Here is a 13,720-nt window from a genome sequence, read left to right on the forward strand (position 1 = left end):
TGAGTGCCGATAGCGGTTGCCACTCAATATTTCATCATGATACTCATCACCTCGTTGACCATCTTGTTTTGTGGCCACATTAGAGTGTTTTATTTGAGTGTATTTACACTCCGCTTGGAGTTACACTCCAAGCGGAGTGTAAACGGAGTGGAGCAGAAGCGTGCATGCGCCGTCCCCTTAGCCGTAAGCGGGCTAGCAAAGCGAAGAACACGGTCCGCTTAGAAGCTGCCTGAGTGGAGCATGCTGTGCAGCGCTTTGGTTAGCGTTGGCATCAGAAAGGATTGGACTGAATGCAGAAAGCAAGCTCGCTGGCTATCACGTGGCATTCCCCAAAATGGCGCTTTATCTTCCATTGGATAAAATGGACAGGTAACATATTACAAGCGCATGTCTAGATAATTCATGGACAAATAAGTTATATATATATATATATATATATATATATATATATAGAGTTTTACTGTATAAAAGTGATTGATAGGTGTTTTTATTTTCTTTCATTACCCTGAATTTGTCCAGAGGGCGCTGCAACTACGAAAGGTCTGCTACGCTAAATGTATAACTAAAACGTGAAAATCGCCCGCTGCTCCGCTTTAACTTAGCGGGGCCCCCCACTCGGAGCGGAGCGTACTGTAATGGTGCTGGACTAAAACACTCTATTGTGTCTCTTCTTGCCCGGAGCGGCATTCTTAAAGGGACACTAAAGGTTACCAGAAAGTCAAGTTAAAGTGGTAGAGCAATGTTCTAGAACGTCTAAGGCGTCAATATAATCGTGAACAGAGCTATAGTAACCGAGAAATTGAGGTAAATGCATGACACAATTTGAGACCCCCCAGCGACATTCCGGTACTAGCCCGATGACGAAAGCACTCCTCATAATTTATGTTACTAATACTCAACAACTCGTATTAAAAATATCATTTTATTCGATTATAAGACGGAAGAAAATGCTGCTTGTCTACGTCTATTCGATTCTAAAAAAAAATAACACTTTGACGTTACCCTTCAGTAGTGTGGGTGATCGGAAGGTTTCGTTTTCGCTTGACTCTGTATGCTCGACTCTGCGCCACGCACACTTTGTAGTTTCAGTAGTTTCGTTATCGCGTCGTGCTGTGCGGGTTCTGCTGGCTCGTGAAACTTTAATTTGGAACAAGCAGCGAGGATGCCACATCCATGTGATGCCGTGGGATGCCCGAACGGTCCGCAGAACTTGGCCAAGGGCATTTGCAGCGGCAAATCCAACGTTACTTATCACTGTGTGCCAAGGAGTGAACCTCTCCATTCGAAGTGGTTAAGTGCCGTACCTCTGCTACAACTCGTTGGCAAAGAGCCGAAAAATCGCGTAGTGTGCTCGCTGCACTTTCGTCCAGAGGATTACGAGTTGAACGCCGACTTACTGAAGTCGTGTGGAGTGCCTATCAAAGCAATGCTTTCCCGTAGCACTGTTCCGTCGCTCTTGCCTACATTCTCCGAAGCGCAAGAACAACTGCAGGACGAACACGGGGCGGTGAGTGTGGCATTTTGTTTTCGCGAAGGAAAAGCTACAAATGTGCGAATATGTACAGCCATGACATAAAGTTGCTTGTATTTTCAGGCTGAACATAGCGAATCGCAAGCCAGCGCTTCAACAGTCGACACCTCCTACAAAAGCGACATGCAGGTACACAAAATGTGCGAAAACTGGCTATTACTGGCGCTCTCGCTCGATGACTGCACTGACAGAAGTCACTGCACAAACTTGGTGCACCTGACGTGTTTGTTATTTTCTAGGCGACTTGTGACGCGGGGACAGATGCAAGCCTCTCGTCGAGCACTTCCGAAAAAAGTTGCAGTAGTATTGGAAATACGAAATCTGTACAAGTTCGTCTGCCCGGCACGAGCATTGGTGAGTTCGCTTCTGGTAATATTCGCACTTTCCAAACTGGGCTTATCCGGCTATGATAGAGGATGCCTTTACTTACATTTCTCCTTGTTCTTATGTACACAGCCACACTGAATTCACGAAATCCAGTTCTTTTTTCTTTTTGGATGACAAGAGGTGTATCGCAAAGGCAGTAAAATCGTCATTTCATTGTGATTGCTCAGGTTAACGAGGTGTATTTCATAGCTGTTGTGTTACTAATTGATAACTGGTATTTATTATCAGTGGCACCTACATTCAAGGAATGTTCATTTTGATCACAGGTAGTCTCATTTCCATTTACAGTAATATTTAAAGCAATTCTCACCTACAATGGTCAGTTGAATAGCTTTTTTCCAACATGACTTGTATTGCAGGAGTTCAAGTTAACACAACAATGAAGCAAACAAAGGAAAAGGGAATGTAGGTTTGCAGGAGAAGGGAGCCCGTGACGTCAACACCTGTGAAGAGGCGTTATAGTGCTCAAAGAGTTGACGGAGCCAAGCGACGGCGACAAACATCTAGACAGGAGGCCAGCTTTCTCACCTCACCTGATGCATCACCGGTAGCTTGCAAAGCTGACAGGCATGACACAACATATGAGCCAGACAACTCAACTTGTACCTTGGATGCAACACTAGCGGATGAGTGAGCAGGACTCATATTTTACTACATAGGAACCCATGCTCAAAAATAGTGACATGCAATGATAAAGAGATGAAGTAGCAACTCCCGACACTAATTCCGTTTCTTAGAACCATTCCCCTTTGCAAAAAAGAGCTCCAATGCCATAAGTCTAGGAGCTTGACCTTGGACAGTGTTTTTTGCAACTTTAATCAACACAAATTAGAGAGCAAAGTTGAAGATTACCGTTAGAATTTATAAGAAAAAAAACTCTCACAATCAGGATGAAACTTTCACAAAATTATTTCTAGCACTTTCTATTATGAGTGTCATCACAAGAAGTGTTTCCTGGGGTAATTGGTCAAGCATAATTTATAGAACAGTACCTCCCAGATATACTGAGGCAATTTATTAATCATGGTGTAAACAGTGTGTATCGTCAAATGCATATATTTGGGAAACCTGACAGTGAGCACTTCCTTTTCCAGAAACGACAAAGATGAGGTGCATGCAAACCGGACGGACTACTTCCTTGTCCACAGCACCTGCCTGGTCACCCTTCTGAGTCAGCACTTGTTTGTCAGCTTCATGCACAGTGAAGCTGTTTTACACTGGCACACGCATTACAGCAGAAACTGAATGTCTACACGCACATGTGCATACGTGGTCCAGCCAGCCACTTGTTGGATCCAAGCCGAAGGGCAACATCGACCTGGCAACGGCTCTGCTTTTTTCTGGCTCAAGTCCTACTAGTGCTCTCAAGATGATGCGGCTGATGGGTGTGCAAGTCATGAGCGACCAGGCTTTCTTCAATTACCAGAAGGCATACCTTCTTTCTTCAGTCACCACGGTAAATGCACAGCTTCCACTTTTCATAATGCCAACCTGCAGTGCCTCTGGCACCATTCAAATATGCTGAAAGGGCACTTTATTTCGAACCTGAGTATTAGTTCTGTGCTAATGTTCACCAAGAGAGAGAGATAGAGAGAGAGAGAGAGAAATTTCATTATGCAAAATAGAAGTGAGGCGTGCAGACAGGACACAAGAGTAGAGAAGTGGACACACGAACGCCGACTATCAACTGAAAGGTGCACTGAGGTGAAAAAAAAAAAGAAAGAAGGCACAAAACTCATCTGCGCATGCTCAGGAATGGTAACACCACATGTCAATCGGGTAAACGTGCCGGCCTACGTGAGAGATAACTGTTAAGGTACTTAATCTCTTCCTTATGTAAAGTAATCGAAGGCTGACTCACGCACGCACTTCCACCATTATAGATATGCCATGCCTCTACCATAAGACTCGTATCTTCATTCTTATGCCTGTACAATACTGCGCATTCATCTAACTCTGGCGTGCAGTTACAATCTCGGCAGTGAAGCGAAAGATTAGAAGGCGATCCACCGGTTGACGACCTTTTATGTTCCATTAGCCTCTGATTGATACACTGTCCCGTTTGCCCTACGTAGAACTGGCCACAGCTAAGGGGAATTTTATAAACTGCACGCCAGAGTAAGATGAATGCGCGATATTGTACAGGCATAAGAATGAAGATACGCGTCTTATGGTAGAGGCATGGCATATCTATAATGGTGGAAGTGCGTGCGTGAGTCAGCCTTCGATTACTTTACATAAGGAAGAGATAAGGAAGTACCTTAACAGTTATCTCTCACGTAGGCCGGCACGTTTACCCGATTGACACGTGGTGTTACCATTCCTGAGCATGTGCAGATGAGTTTTGTGCCTTCTTTCTTTTTTCGCCTCAGTGCCCCCTTCAGTTGATAGCCGGCGTTCGTGTTGTCCACTTCTCTACTCTTGTGTCCTGTCTGTACGCCTCACTTCTATTTTGCATAATGAATACTTACCAACTAGCTCAGCTTTCTGTCGTTCTATGAGAGAAATTTATTTACAGAAAGGCAGAGAGGTTGGCCTGAGCTATAACTTGCTCTGGCCTCCTACTCTACACTGGGGAAAAGGGACGGGGAAGGAAAGGGCTGATGAGTGATGATGGTATAAGGAAGAGATGCGTATATACAAATTCACAGAGTTTCGGCATCTCTAAAGCCGTGCGTCCAGCTCAATGGCTTGGAGAAAAGCCATAGCGGCACTTGTTACCACGGCTGCGCTGTTTGCATTAGGCCAAGGACCTAAAAGAAACTCGTCTGATAGCGGTCTCTTATGGATCGCTGCAATGGAAGAGACAAGTTGCTGTACTTGCGCGTACGCGGGAGACACGCAAAATATATGTTCAAGTGTTGCTGGCACCTCACAGTATTCACAGTTTGGGCTAGTATCACTAGCACCTATCATATGTCTATGACGGTTTGGTGAATGCGACACCAAGGCGAATCCGGTGCACCATGCTCGTGTGGCTTCTTTTGAACTTGTGAGGCATACAAAATTTCATTTCTTGGTCCCATTTCTGTAATCGCTTGTGTCGTCGATCTGGTTGGGTCCAGTGTTCCAACGTATGGTTGCGTATTACTTTCACGAATGTGAACATACATTATTATGATGTTGGGCAGTTCATTGTGTCAGTAATGAAATAACAGTAAATTGGATAGCGATTTTCATTTTATTCAGAACCACTAAATTGGTGACATTACAGACTTCGTCATTCCGCGCCAAGGGAATCAACATCAATTTCTTTCCTTTTTTTTTTCTGTCAGGAATATAACTGAAAAAAATTGTAAGTGTTGGTTGTTGCAGGAAAGTATTTCCTTCAGCCAAAGGATATATTTTTTTCATAAGGCTATTCGGCGAAAACTGGTCCTGGTAGTACTGTGTAAGCTAATGTAATGCATTGGTGGCTCAGATGAGTATGGCCGAAATGTGTAACTTAGTAACGTCAGAAATTCAGCAAGTTTGTCCTGCATAATTGAAAATGTAACTGTACTACTTGGGATAAGAACAGAAATCAACGAGTAGGCAAGGACAGGCACTGCCTTTCTGATGGATGGATGGATGGATGCAAAACTTTAATAGCCTTTCTGATGGGTATCTGTATTATACATGTACTACGCATGTACATGCTGTATGGTAGAAACTAAGAATTGAGAAAGTGCAGCATAGATAGAACACCAATGAAAACATGACAAGCTTATGTTTCTGACTGTTAGACAAAAAGGGTAACTTGCAAGTATGACAAGCTATTACTAACACCCTACATGCATCTTGTTTCCTGCCTTAAAAAAAATATATCGAACAGCATGTAGGAGTGCAAGTAGTTACTTTCTATCCCTCATAAACACTATATTTCCAAAGCAACATAAAAGAAAATGCAAATTTGTTGCCAGGCAGCAGATGCATTATGTTTAAATTACTCTCCGCATGAGCACAATAACAATGTGCACAATGACGAACTAGGCTTTTTAGCGAATCGTTGTCATGCCTGTGGGGTGTAACCCTTGTTTAAAGAAGCCCAGATAGTGTGGGAAGGCACACTGTGAATGAGCAATCCACCTATCTCATTACTGAAGAAATAAATGCTGTCTTTGACGATCATGGGCATGCTGTGCAGGCATGCCCATGATCGTCACGTTTTCACTGGTGCTTAATTAATCTGTGCTGCATTTCATTATTCCTTTGTTTCCAATGTACAATGAATTTACACTCTCGTTTGTAATAAACCGTCTCAATGTAATGTCAGTGGCTGACCTTCCCTGCTTGTCGACTTAAGGTAATGTGCAGCGCAAACGATGAGGACAACAAACTGTGCGGAACGATCATGGGCATACTGTCCAGGCATGCCCAAAGTCATGTTTTCACTGGTGCTTAATTAATCTGTGCTGCACTTCATTATTCCTTTGTTTCCAATGTACAATGCATTTACACTCTCGTTTGTAATAAACCGTCTCAATGTAATGTCAGTGGCTGACCTTCCCTGCTTGTCGACTTAAGGTAATGTGCAGCGCAAACGATGAGGACAGCAAACTGTGTGGAACGACCCCCGAACTAACTACATTTAATTCCCAGAAAACGCCTGTTGGAATACAAACAATAAGTTAGTAAACCCAGCTATTACACAAGATGAACAAAAAGAAAGATGGAAACAAACCGCAAGGACAACACGGATTTAAAGATATAAATAACTTATGTGGGGACACCAGGTGCATGAAAATGTGAGAGACTAGTTGAAAATCACTTTCTCAAAAACTATGCGCCTGACCAGTCCTTGTGTGACAAGGTTACTTTGGATTGTAAAACTGATAGTGATGTCTGGCTGACACACGTGATTCCTCTTTTCTTTATGTTGTATGCCTCTACCAGCTTGCGGGGCCTCTGATTTCCGTGCTGCAAAATCGCATCAGCATCACTAAAAATTGGCATGTGAACTGGTCGAGGCGTAGCACATACATAAAAGAGGGATTGCGTGCATCAGCCAGACATCGGTATCACAACGGTATTAATACCTGAAATACCAAGGTCTGATTAAGAAACACCAATGTATGAAAGCCTCTAACCCTACAGCTAGTAAAGAACTAGCAGCACTTTCCAAGTTAATCAACAAGCATGAGATAGCTGACATAAAGAATTATATAGTATGGATAGAATTGAGCATGCTCTCAGGAATGAAGGAAGCCTAAAAGCAGTGAAGAAACTAGGAATAGACAAGAATAAGATGTATACATTAAGAGAAAAAGCCGGTAATACCATTATTAATATGGATAAGATAGTTAAAGTGACTGAGGAGTTCTATAGAGATTTATACAGTACCAGTGAAACCCATGACGATAATGCAAGAGAGAATACTCTAGAGGAATTTGACATCCCACAAGTAACGCTGGAAAAAGTAAAGAAAGCCTTGGAAGCTGTGCAAAGGGGGAAGGCAGCTGGGGAGGATCAGGTAACAGCTGATTTGTTGAAGGTTGGTGGGCAGATTGTTCTACAAAAACTGGCCACCCTGTATACGCAATGCCTCATGACCTCAAGTGTACCGGAATTTTGGAAGGATGCTAACATAATCTTAATCCATAAAGAAAGGGGACTCCAAAGCAGGGGGCAGCAGAAAGTTAGGTGGGCGGATGAGATTAAGAAGTCTGCAGGGACAACATGGCCACAATTAGTACATGACTGGGGTATTTGAAGTATGGGAGTGGCCTTTTCCCTGCAGCAGGCATAGCCAGGCTGATGATGATATCAATACCAGTGGTGCTTTCTATGCATTCCTGTTTTGCAGAGTGAACAAGTGCAGGCAAGTGCCCAGATGGAAAAAGAGGGCCTCATAAGAGGTCTCAAATTTCTTTCTGAGCAAGGCATGATTGTGAGCTCATTGACTACAGACCGCCACTCGGGAATTAAGAAGCACATGCGGCTGCAATGTCTGGAGATCAACCATCACTTCAATGTGTGGCATGTTGCAAAGGGTACGGAGAAATTCATGTTGTTCACCTGCAACAGATGGCCTGTGTGTAACCTAGTGCACTTACTGAATGGACATGCAACTGTATAATGGATTGTTCAGTGGATACATATGCTAAGAAAAGGAAATTCATACAATCACGATTATGCCTCTGCTGTGATGGTTATTGCAACGTTGTCACATTTGTCGTAATATGCTCATTATACTGCTATCGTCACCCCATAGTGATCATGATATTTTCGTTGTACTGCCTTCATCATTCCATCGGCATCATCAGTCATAATTTCATCATCCATGTCTCATGAGTGTCGTCATACACTTGTCATGCGATCATGGTCATGGCTAACCCTGGTGATAAAAAAAAATTTCAGTACGAAGCATAAATTCTTTAGCATGTCAAATTTTACCAGAAAAGCATTTCAGATAAGGAGGAACAATTGTGCTTTGTAAGAACTCATACTTCTTATTCAGCACTTGGCCCATCTGTCTGTGTTGTTCTTTACACTATATTAAAATTTCCTGAAACTGAACTAACTAGTCCATAAACAAATACTACTACATGCCTTTTGTGTGCGCATTGTTCGTTCAGCTCCTGGAGGAACTTGATTTGGGATTTTGAAGGAGTGGTATGGCTTTTATCGTGGTCGGCTATTCACTGCCCTCATGGCTTCTCTGTTCATACCTTTAGTATTCAAGTTGTATCAGCCTTGGTTATATTCTTAGACAGAGGATTCCTTTAATCAGTTTACTTGCAACCTTGGTTCATACAATGCCTACCAGTGCTGCTATATCTTTACGAGGCTTATGGTACGCAAAGTGCAGATCCACCTGACATGGAGCAATAGTGTATTGTGCTGTTGCCTTGTTGCAGGCATCAGGAAAAAGCTGGCTGCAGCTTCACGAAGGGCTGGATGCAGTGCCATTACAGAATGGACACAAGCCATCACTAATCGTCTGTACTGGTGTGCATGCGCTTGCGGTGGCAATGGGGACATGCTGGTGGCGGCACGGAGTAGCATGCTGAACCACATTAAGAACAGACATGAAGGACATGGTGGCCTGTACCCCCGCTGTCTTCACGGACAATCCCGCCACATGCAATGGCTCACTGCTGGTAGGCATAAATAACCAAACAGCACCAAGATAAAGTGCATAAAAGAGCTGTATTTATAATTCCCTTTCTTGTCAGACTCTCCAGCCTACAAGCAAATTGAGCGCATTGTGGCAGCACCACTGTTGCTGAAGGACATCCGCCAGCTGTCACCATCTGTTCAGATATACAGCCTGGAGTCCTTCCACTGGGTTCTAAATGGTTTTGCCCCAAAGTATACTGCATTCACACATGAAGGCATGAAGGCCCGATGAGTCTGCATAAGCTAATGTTCTAGCAGTGAAACTACAGTGGATTAATAATGCTGAGACAAAATAATTTTCTAGTACATTGGTTGCTGCGCTTCACTTCAACGAGAACTCCCAGCAAGAGCAAGCAAGGAGCTGTGATGGTACAGAACAGTGGTGCATAAGGTCCTCCAGGGTCAGGCAAAGTACCTCGACAGCACGTGCGCTCAAGACAGCTCCCACATTTGGCAAGTCAATTTGAAAGTACTTGCTGTGCTATGCTTTGCCTATTATTGCAATATGTTATGCAGCAATGTTTGTAAAAAAAGGGAATGTTTTAGTCCTCCTGTACTGTCTACCAAAAGCATCGACATCTCTTGCAATGGAGAGTGAAGTGACTGCGACAGCTGTTTTTCAGACATTTTCTGAACCTTCATGGCAGGCGGTTCAATAAAGACATTTTGCCAGATCAGTGGAATTTTGCACAAGATTGCCACGTACTGCCAAAAGCTATACATCATAGAGATGCCTCACTGAAAGGGTGCAATGACAGACACTCAGCTATACAGAACCTGGAACATTTGAATGGCCAACGCTTCCGGAGTGACGATGAATTCAAAGAGGGGAAACACTTCCTCAACTGGCTGGCGGCGGAGGTCTATGACATTGGGGTACAGAAATTGGAGCAGTCTACAAAAATGCGTAGAAAAAGATGGTGATTATGTAGAAAAATAGAGTAAAGTTTCACTTTTCCAATGGTGTTAATTTTTATTAGATTTAACAATGTTGTCTATTTGTGAAATTGATGGTAACCTTATTTCTGGATCAACTCTAGTATATGGAGTGTTTGTTTATGCCATAAGACATCCCCCTTTTTAGGTGTGTTCAGGTATGAAAGGGAAGAAATGCAATAATCTGTTGAACTTTTCTTTTTTCAGACTATGTGCAAGACCTGCACAAGAAAGTGATGGAGCTGTGTGCACAGTATGAAACATTCTCAAAAGCACTTGCACAAGTGGAGGAAAGTGTTCCAGCTGCATTTTCATCTCTGGATGACCAAAGAGTGCCCAAGAGAGACCTTGTAGCTGCACACAAAGCACGGTTCCTCAAGTTCTGATGTGGTGCACAGATCACCATCACACATTTTCTTGACTATTCCTGACCATTAACAATGTGCTCATTTTCAAAGTGATCATTTCATTTCAAAAAGCACTAGCCGCAACCCATACGGTACAAAAATGTTAGCTTATATGCTAGTTAGATGGGCAAATTTAGCTTCACTTTGAGCGAGTGCGCTGTTAGTGTGGTTGTAAGAAATTACTTTGTTGTGTCGCTTTAGAAAACAATGCCAAAACAAAGCAAACGGCCAAACAGGGGAGAACATTGTTATTTCCTTTTCTGATGAAACGTGTAAACAATATGTCAAATTGCTTGATTTCCTAAGTCCTGGTAAGGAAAGAGTTAAACATGCACACATGATTCTTCCTACTCTGCCGTATCGCTGGAATTCTAGTCATCACTAACTTTGTCATTATGTATTCAGTGACGAAACACATCATCAACAAGAATACAGAAGGTTTTACTGCTCAGCACTTTAGCTTTAAATAACAGAAAACCTTGTGACTAGTGATACCTGCTGACAGGTAAGCATAACATTTCTCGATATCTGATGAGGAACTCAAATGTGCACGGCGATTTATCGATGACACTGCACTGCTTCCGCCATTTTCTTTCCCTCTAAAACTCTGGGTACTTGAACCCTGTGGGTGTTTCTGTGGGGAACGTCACCCGAATTTTCGCGACAGCACATGATGGCAACACAAAGCGTTCGCCTTTTCGAAGCCGCCCCCCACAGCCAGCGTGCAAATTGCCTGTACGCTGTGTACCGGTACCTGCTGTAAAGAAAAAAAAAACACAAAACAATTATTACACACTTGCATGGAAACACTCAGTGAATTGAAGGCACTTCACTTGGTTGGATTGATTGATGCTGTGAGTAGCCTCTGTGGAAGAGGCTGCAGGCTATGGCCCCCAAGCATTTTTTTATTGATATTATTAAGACAATTTTTTGTGGCCAGTTAAACTTGCATCCCATGTTAAATAAGTGCCCACCAGGCACTGAAAGTAAACAAGCACAGTTAATTGTTGTAAATCTATTCATCAGCCAGCAGGACTATAGTGGCTTTACTTCACAAGCCTAGAAGGGGGTGCTCTCTCCCTACAAGTTTTTTTTTTTTTTTTTTTCATATAACTGCTCCATGTTCAATGCAATACATTTATAATGTCTTTTTAAGCGGCTAGTTCCCTGCTCATATATTACCTTACATAATGTGCCATAACTTTACTTCAACATTAGGTAGCAGTCGACAGCCAGTGTACAAATCCAATGTGGTATCAGTTTTTCATTGTTTGTATGTTTACTATAACATGACTGCGCTGCCCACAGATCTATTAGGAGGTTCCTGTTGGTGTCAGTGAATCCATCCATGTCAACCATGTGTATTAGTATGTTTTTAAAAACATGAACTACCTATTCTTCTACCCATCCGCTACATCTTTTTGCCACCAAATAGACATTTTGCCACTTTCAACCCAAAGATATTTTGTACTCATAAACCTTGACCTCTTTTGCTACATTACTTTATGAATGAGCATACTCACCTGTCCATTTCTATTTTATTTTGTATATCTAGCATTCTAATTGTCATTTTTAAAAAGTAGCAGTCATTCTAGATCAGTAGTCCTTGTAAATAAATACAGACTTATCTGCTGTTTGTTAGATTCCTTCTTTATTTCCCAACCATCCTGAACTGCTTCTATCACTGCATGAATAAACAAAGTGTTTTGCCAAACAGCTGTTTCAACATCTATTAGCTTTGCTGTTGGATATGTCATGCAGTATGTGCACATCAAGATGTTTAGCGGCGGAATGTCACAATGGGAAGGCTGGCTAAAAATAAAATAGAAAAATGATGCCTACAAACAAACCAACTAAGTATTCCTGAGTGAGCCCTTGACAATACCAAGGTGTGTGATGAGGCCACTATGGCAATTAATATTAATAAAATAGTGTGCATGACCATTATAAATGAGACAATGGCTTTGATGCACAGCTAGCTGTTTCTTAACCAATGCTGAAATTAGGTGCACCAGAGGAGTAACAGCCTGGGTGTAACAACTGTATGCAATATGAATTGCACTAAAAGCATCAGAAACATATCTGGATTCATTTGGAAGGTCAACTGTACAACAAGAAACTATAAACTTGTCTCCCCAATGGTACCTGCGGCCTCCTAGATGAGCATCGGCTTGATCAAACTATATGTATGCCAGGCACGTACCCAGAATTTTTTTTTCGGGAGGGCGCAACTCCCAAGGTTTCTATGCAAAATCGGGTGCGGGGCTACTCTTACTAGTACAAACTTTAAAATTTTCCATCGCTCACTATAAAGGCATGTCGCAAACCCACAAAATGGAAAAGAAACAAGGTGCATCTGACAAGTACGCCTGTGGTATATACCTCTGCTTTAATTGGCAAACAGGGAACCACATCACATTGCCTCACGCAGGAAAGAGGCACAGAAAGGACACAGCCAAGAACAAGTAAAATGAAGATTTCTAGTAGTGTTTTTCTAAGGAGCTCTGGATGAATTATAGTGAAAGATATTGTTACGGTTAATGTTAAACCGGCTCTATTCAAGGGACGAGATGGATGGTAAAGTCAAGATGGCGTCCTGAGGCTGCACCAGCTCACTTCTTCTTCCTCTTCTTCTCGCCCGGCTCATGCCGTAGCAATCCCCGGTTGCCAGACGAAGCCCGCTGGGCAAGTCCAAATCACTCGGAAAGCGTAGGGTGAAACCGCTTAAGACGGGCAACATGTACTAACTGGGTCCGGCTAGACCGACGACCAGTCGACGTCAAGCGTGCCACTACGTACGTCAAGTCACTCAAGCGATCTACGATGACGAATGGGCCCGTGTACTGAGGTAAAAACTTTTCGCATAAGCCACGTTTACGTTGAGGAGTCCACAACCACACAAAGTCTCCTTTGGCGTACGAGACAGACTGGTGTCGGCTGTCATAGCGCTCTTTCGATCGGTCTTGCGATGCCACAGTACGAAGACGAGCGATACGCCGGGCTTCTTCGGCAAGACAAAGCGTCTTGGCAACAGAGTACTCGCTGTGAAAGTCAAACGGTAGTATAGTGTCAATGCAGCTTAGCGGTGAACGTGCGTAAAGGAGATAAAAAGGACTGTAATCGGTCGTCTCATGCTTTGCAGTATTATACGCATAGGTGATGAAGGGGAGTACGTCATCCCAGTCCTTGTGATCGGAAGATACGTACATGGCCAGCATGTTAGTTAGAGTTCTGTTCGTACGTTCTACAAGCCCATTTGTCTGAGGGTGATAAGGCGTTGAATGACGGAATTGCGAACTGCAGAGACGAAGCAGTTCTTCTACGGCGTCCGCAACGAACTGACGACCGCGATCGCTAA

General features: G+C 43.0%; 2 protein-coding genes across 7 annotated transcripts in view; both read left to right on the top strand.

Annotated features, from left to right (window-relative positions):
• The window catches only part of ric8a (ric8 guanine nucleotide exchange factor A), a 513,564-nt gene that overhangs the window by 408,834 nt on the left and 91,010 nt on the right, over window positions 1–13,720 (top strand). The window lies entirely within an intron of this gene.
• Window positions 7–10,300, top strand: LOC142580164 (uncharacterized). Its single transcript, XM_075691028.1, has 9 exons — window positions 7–1,507; window positions 1,595–1,660; window positions 1,771–1,885; window positions 2,278–2,548; window positions 3,013–3,374; window positions 7,704–7,890; window positions 8,758–9,000; window positions 9,076–9,472; window positions 10,163–10,300. The coding sequence occupies exons 5-8, from the start codon at window positions 3,288–3,290 to the stop codon at window positions 9,249–9,251; spliced, it is 693 nt and encodes a 230-aa protein (XP_075547143.1). The 5' UTR covers window positions 7–1,507; window positions 1,595–1,660; window positions 1,771–1,885; window positions 2,278–2,548; window positions 3,013–3,287; the 3' UTR covers window positions 9,252–9,472; window positions 10,163–10,300.

The sequence above is a fragment of the Dermacentor variabilis genome, chromosome 4 (assembly GCF_050947875.1).
Source record: "Dermacentor variabilis isolate Ectoservices chromosome 4, ASM5094787v1, whole genome shotgun sequence".
Classification (NCBI taxonomy): domain Eukaryota; kingdom Metazoa; phylum Arthropoda; class Arachnida; order Ixodida; family Ixodidae; genus Dermacentor; species Dermacentor variabilis.

Bases quoted from the DNA above. Each gene is read 5' to 3' on its own strand.
- LOC142580164 (XM_075691028.1), top strand. From the start codon at position 3,288: ATGATGCGGCTGATGGGTGTGCAAGTCATGAGCGACCAGGCTTTCTTC. The intron at 3,375-7,703 runs GTAAATGCACAG...CCTGTTTTGCAG, and splicing joins TTCTTTCTTCAGTCACCACG to AGTGAACAAGTGCAGGCAAG. The intron at 7,891-8,757 runs GTACGGAGAAAT...GCCTTGTTGCAG, and splicing joins TGTGTGGCATGTTGCAAAGG to GCATCAGGAAAAAGCTGGCT.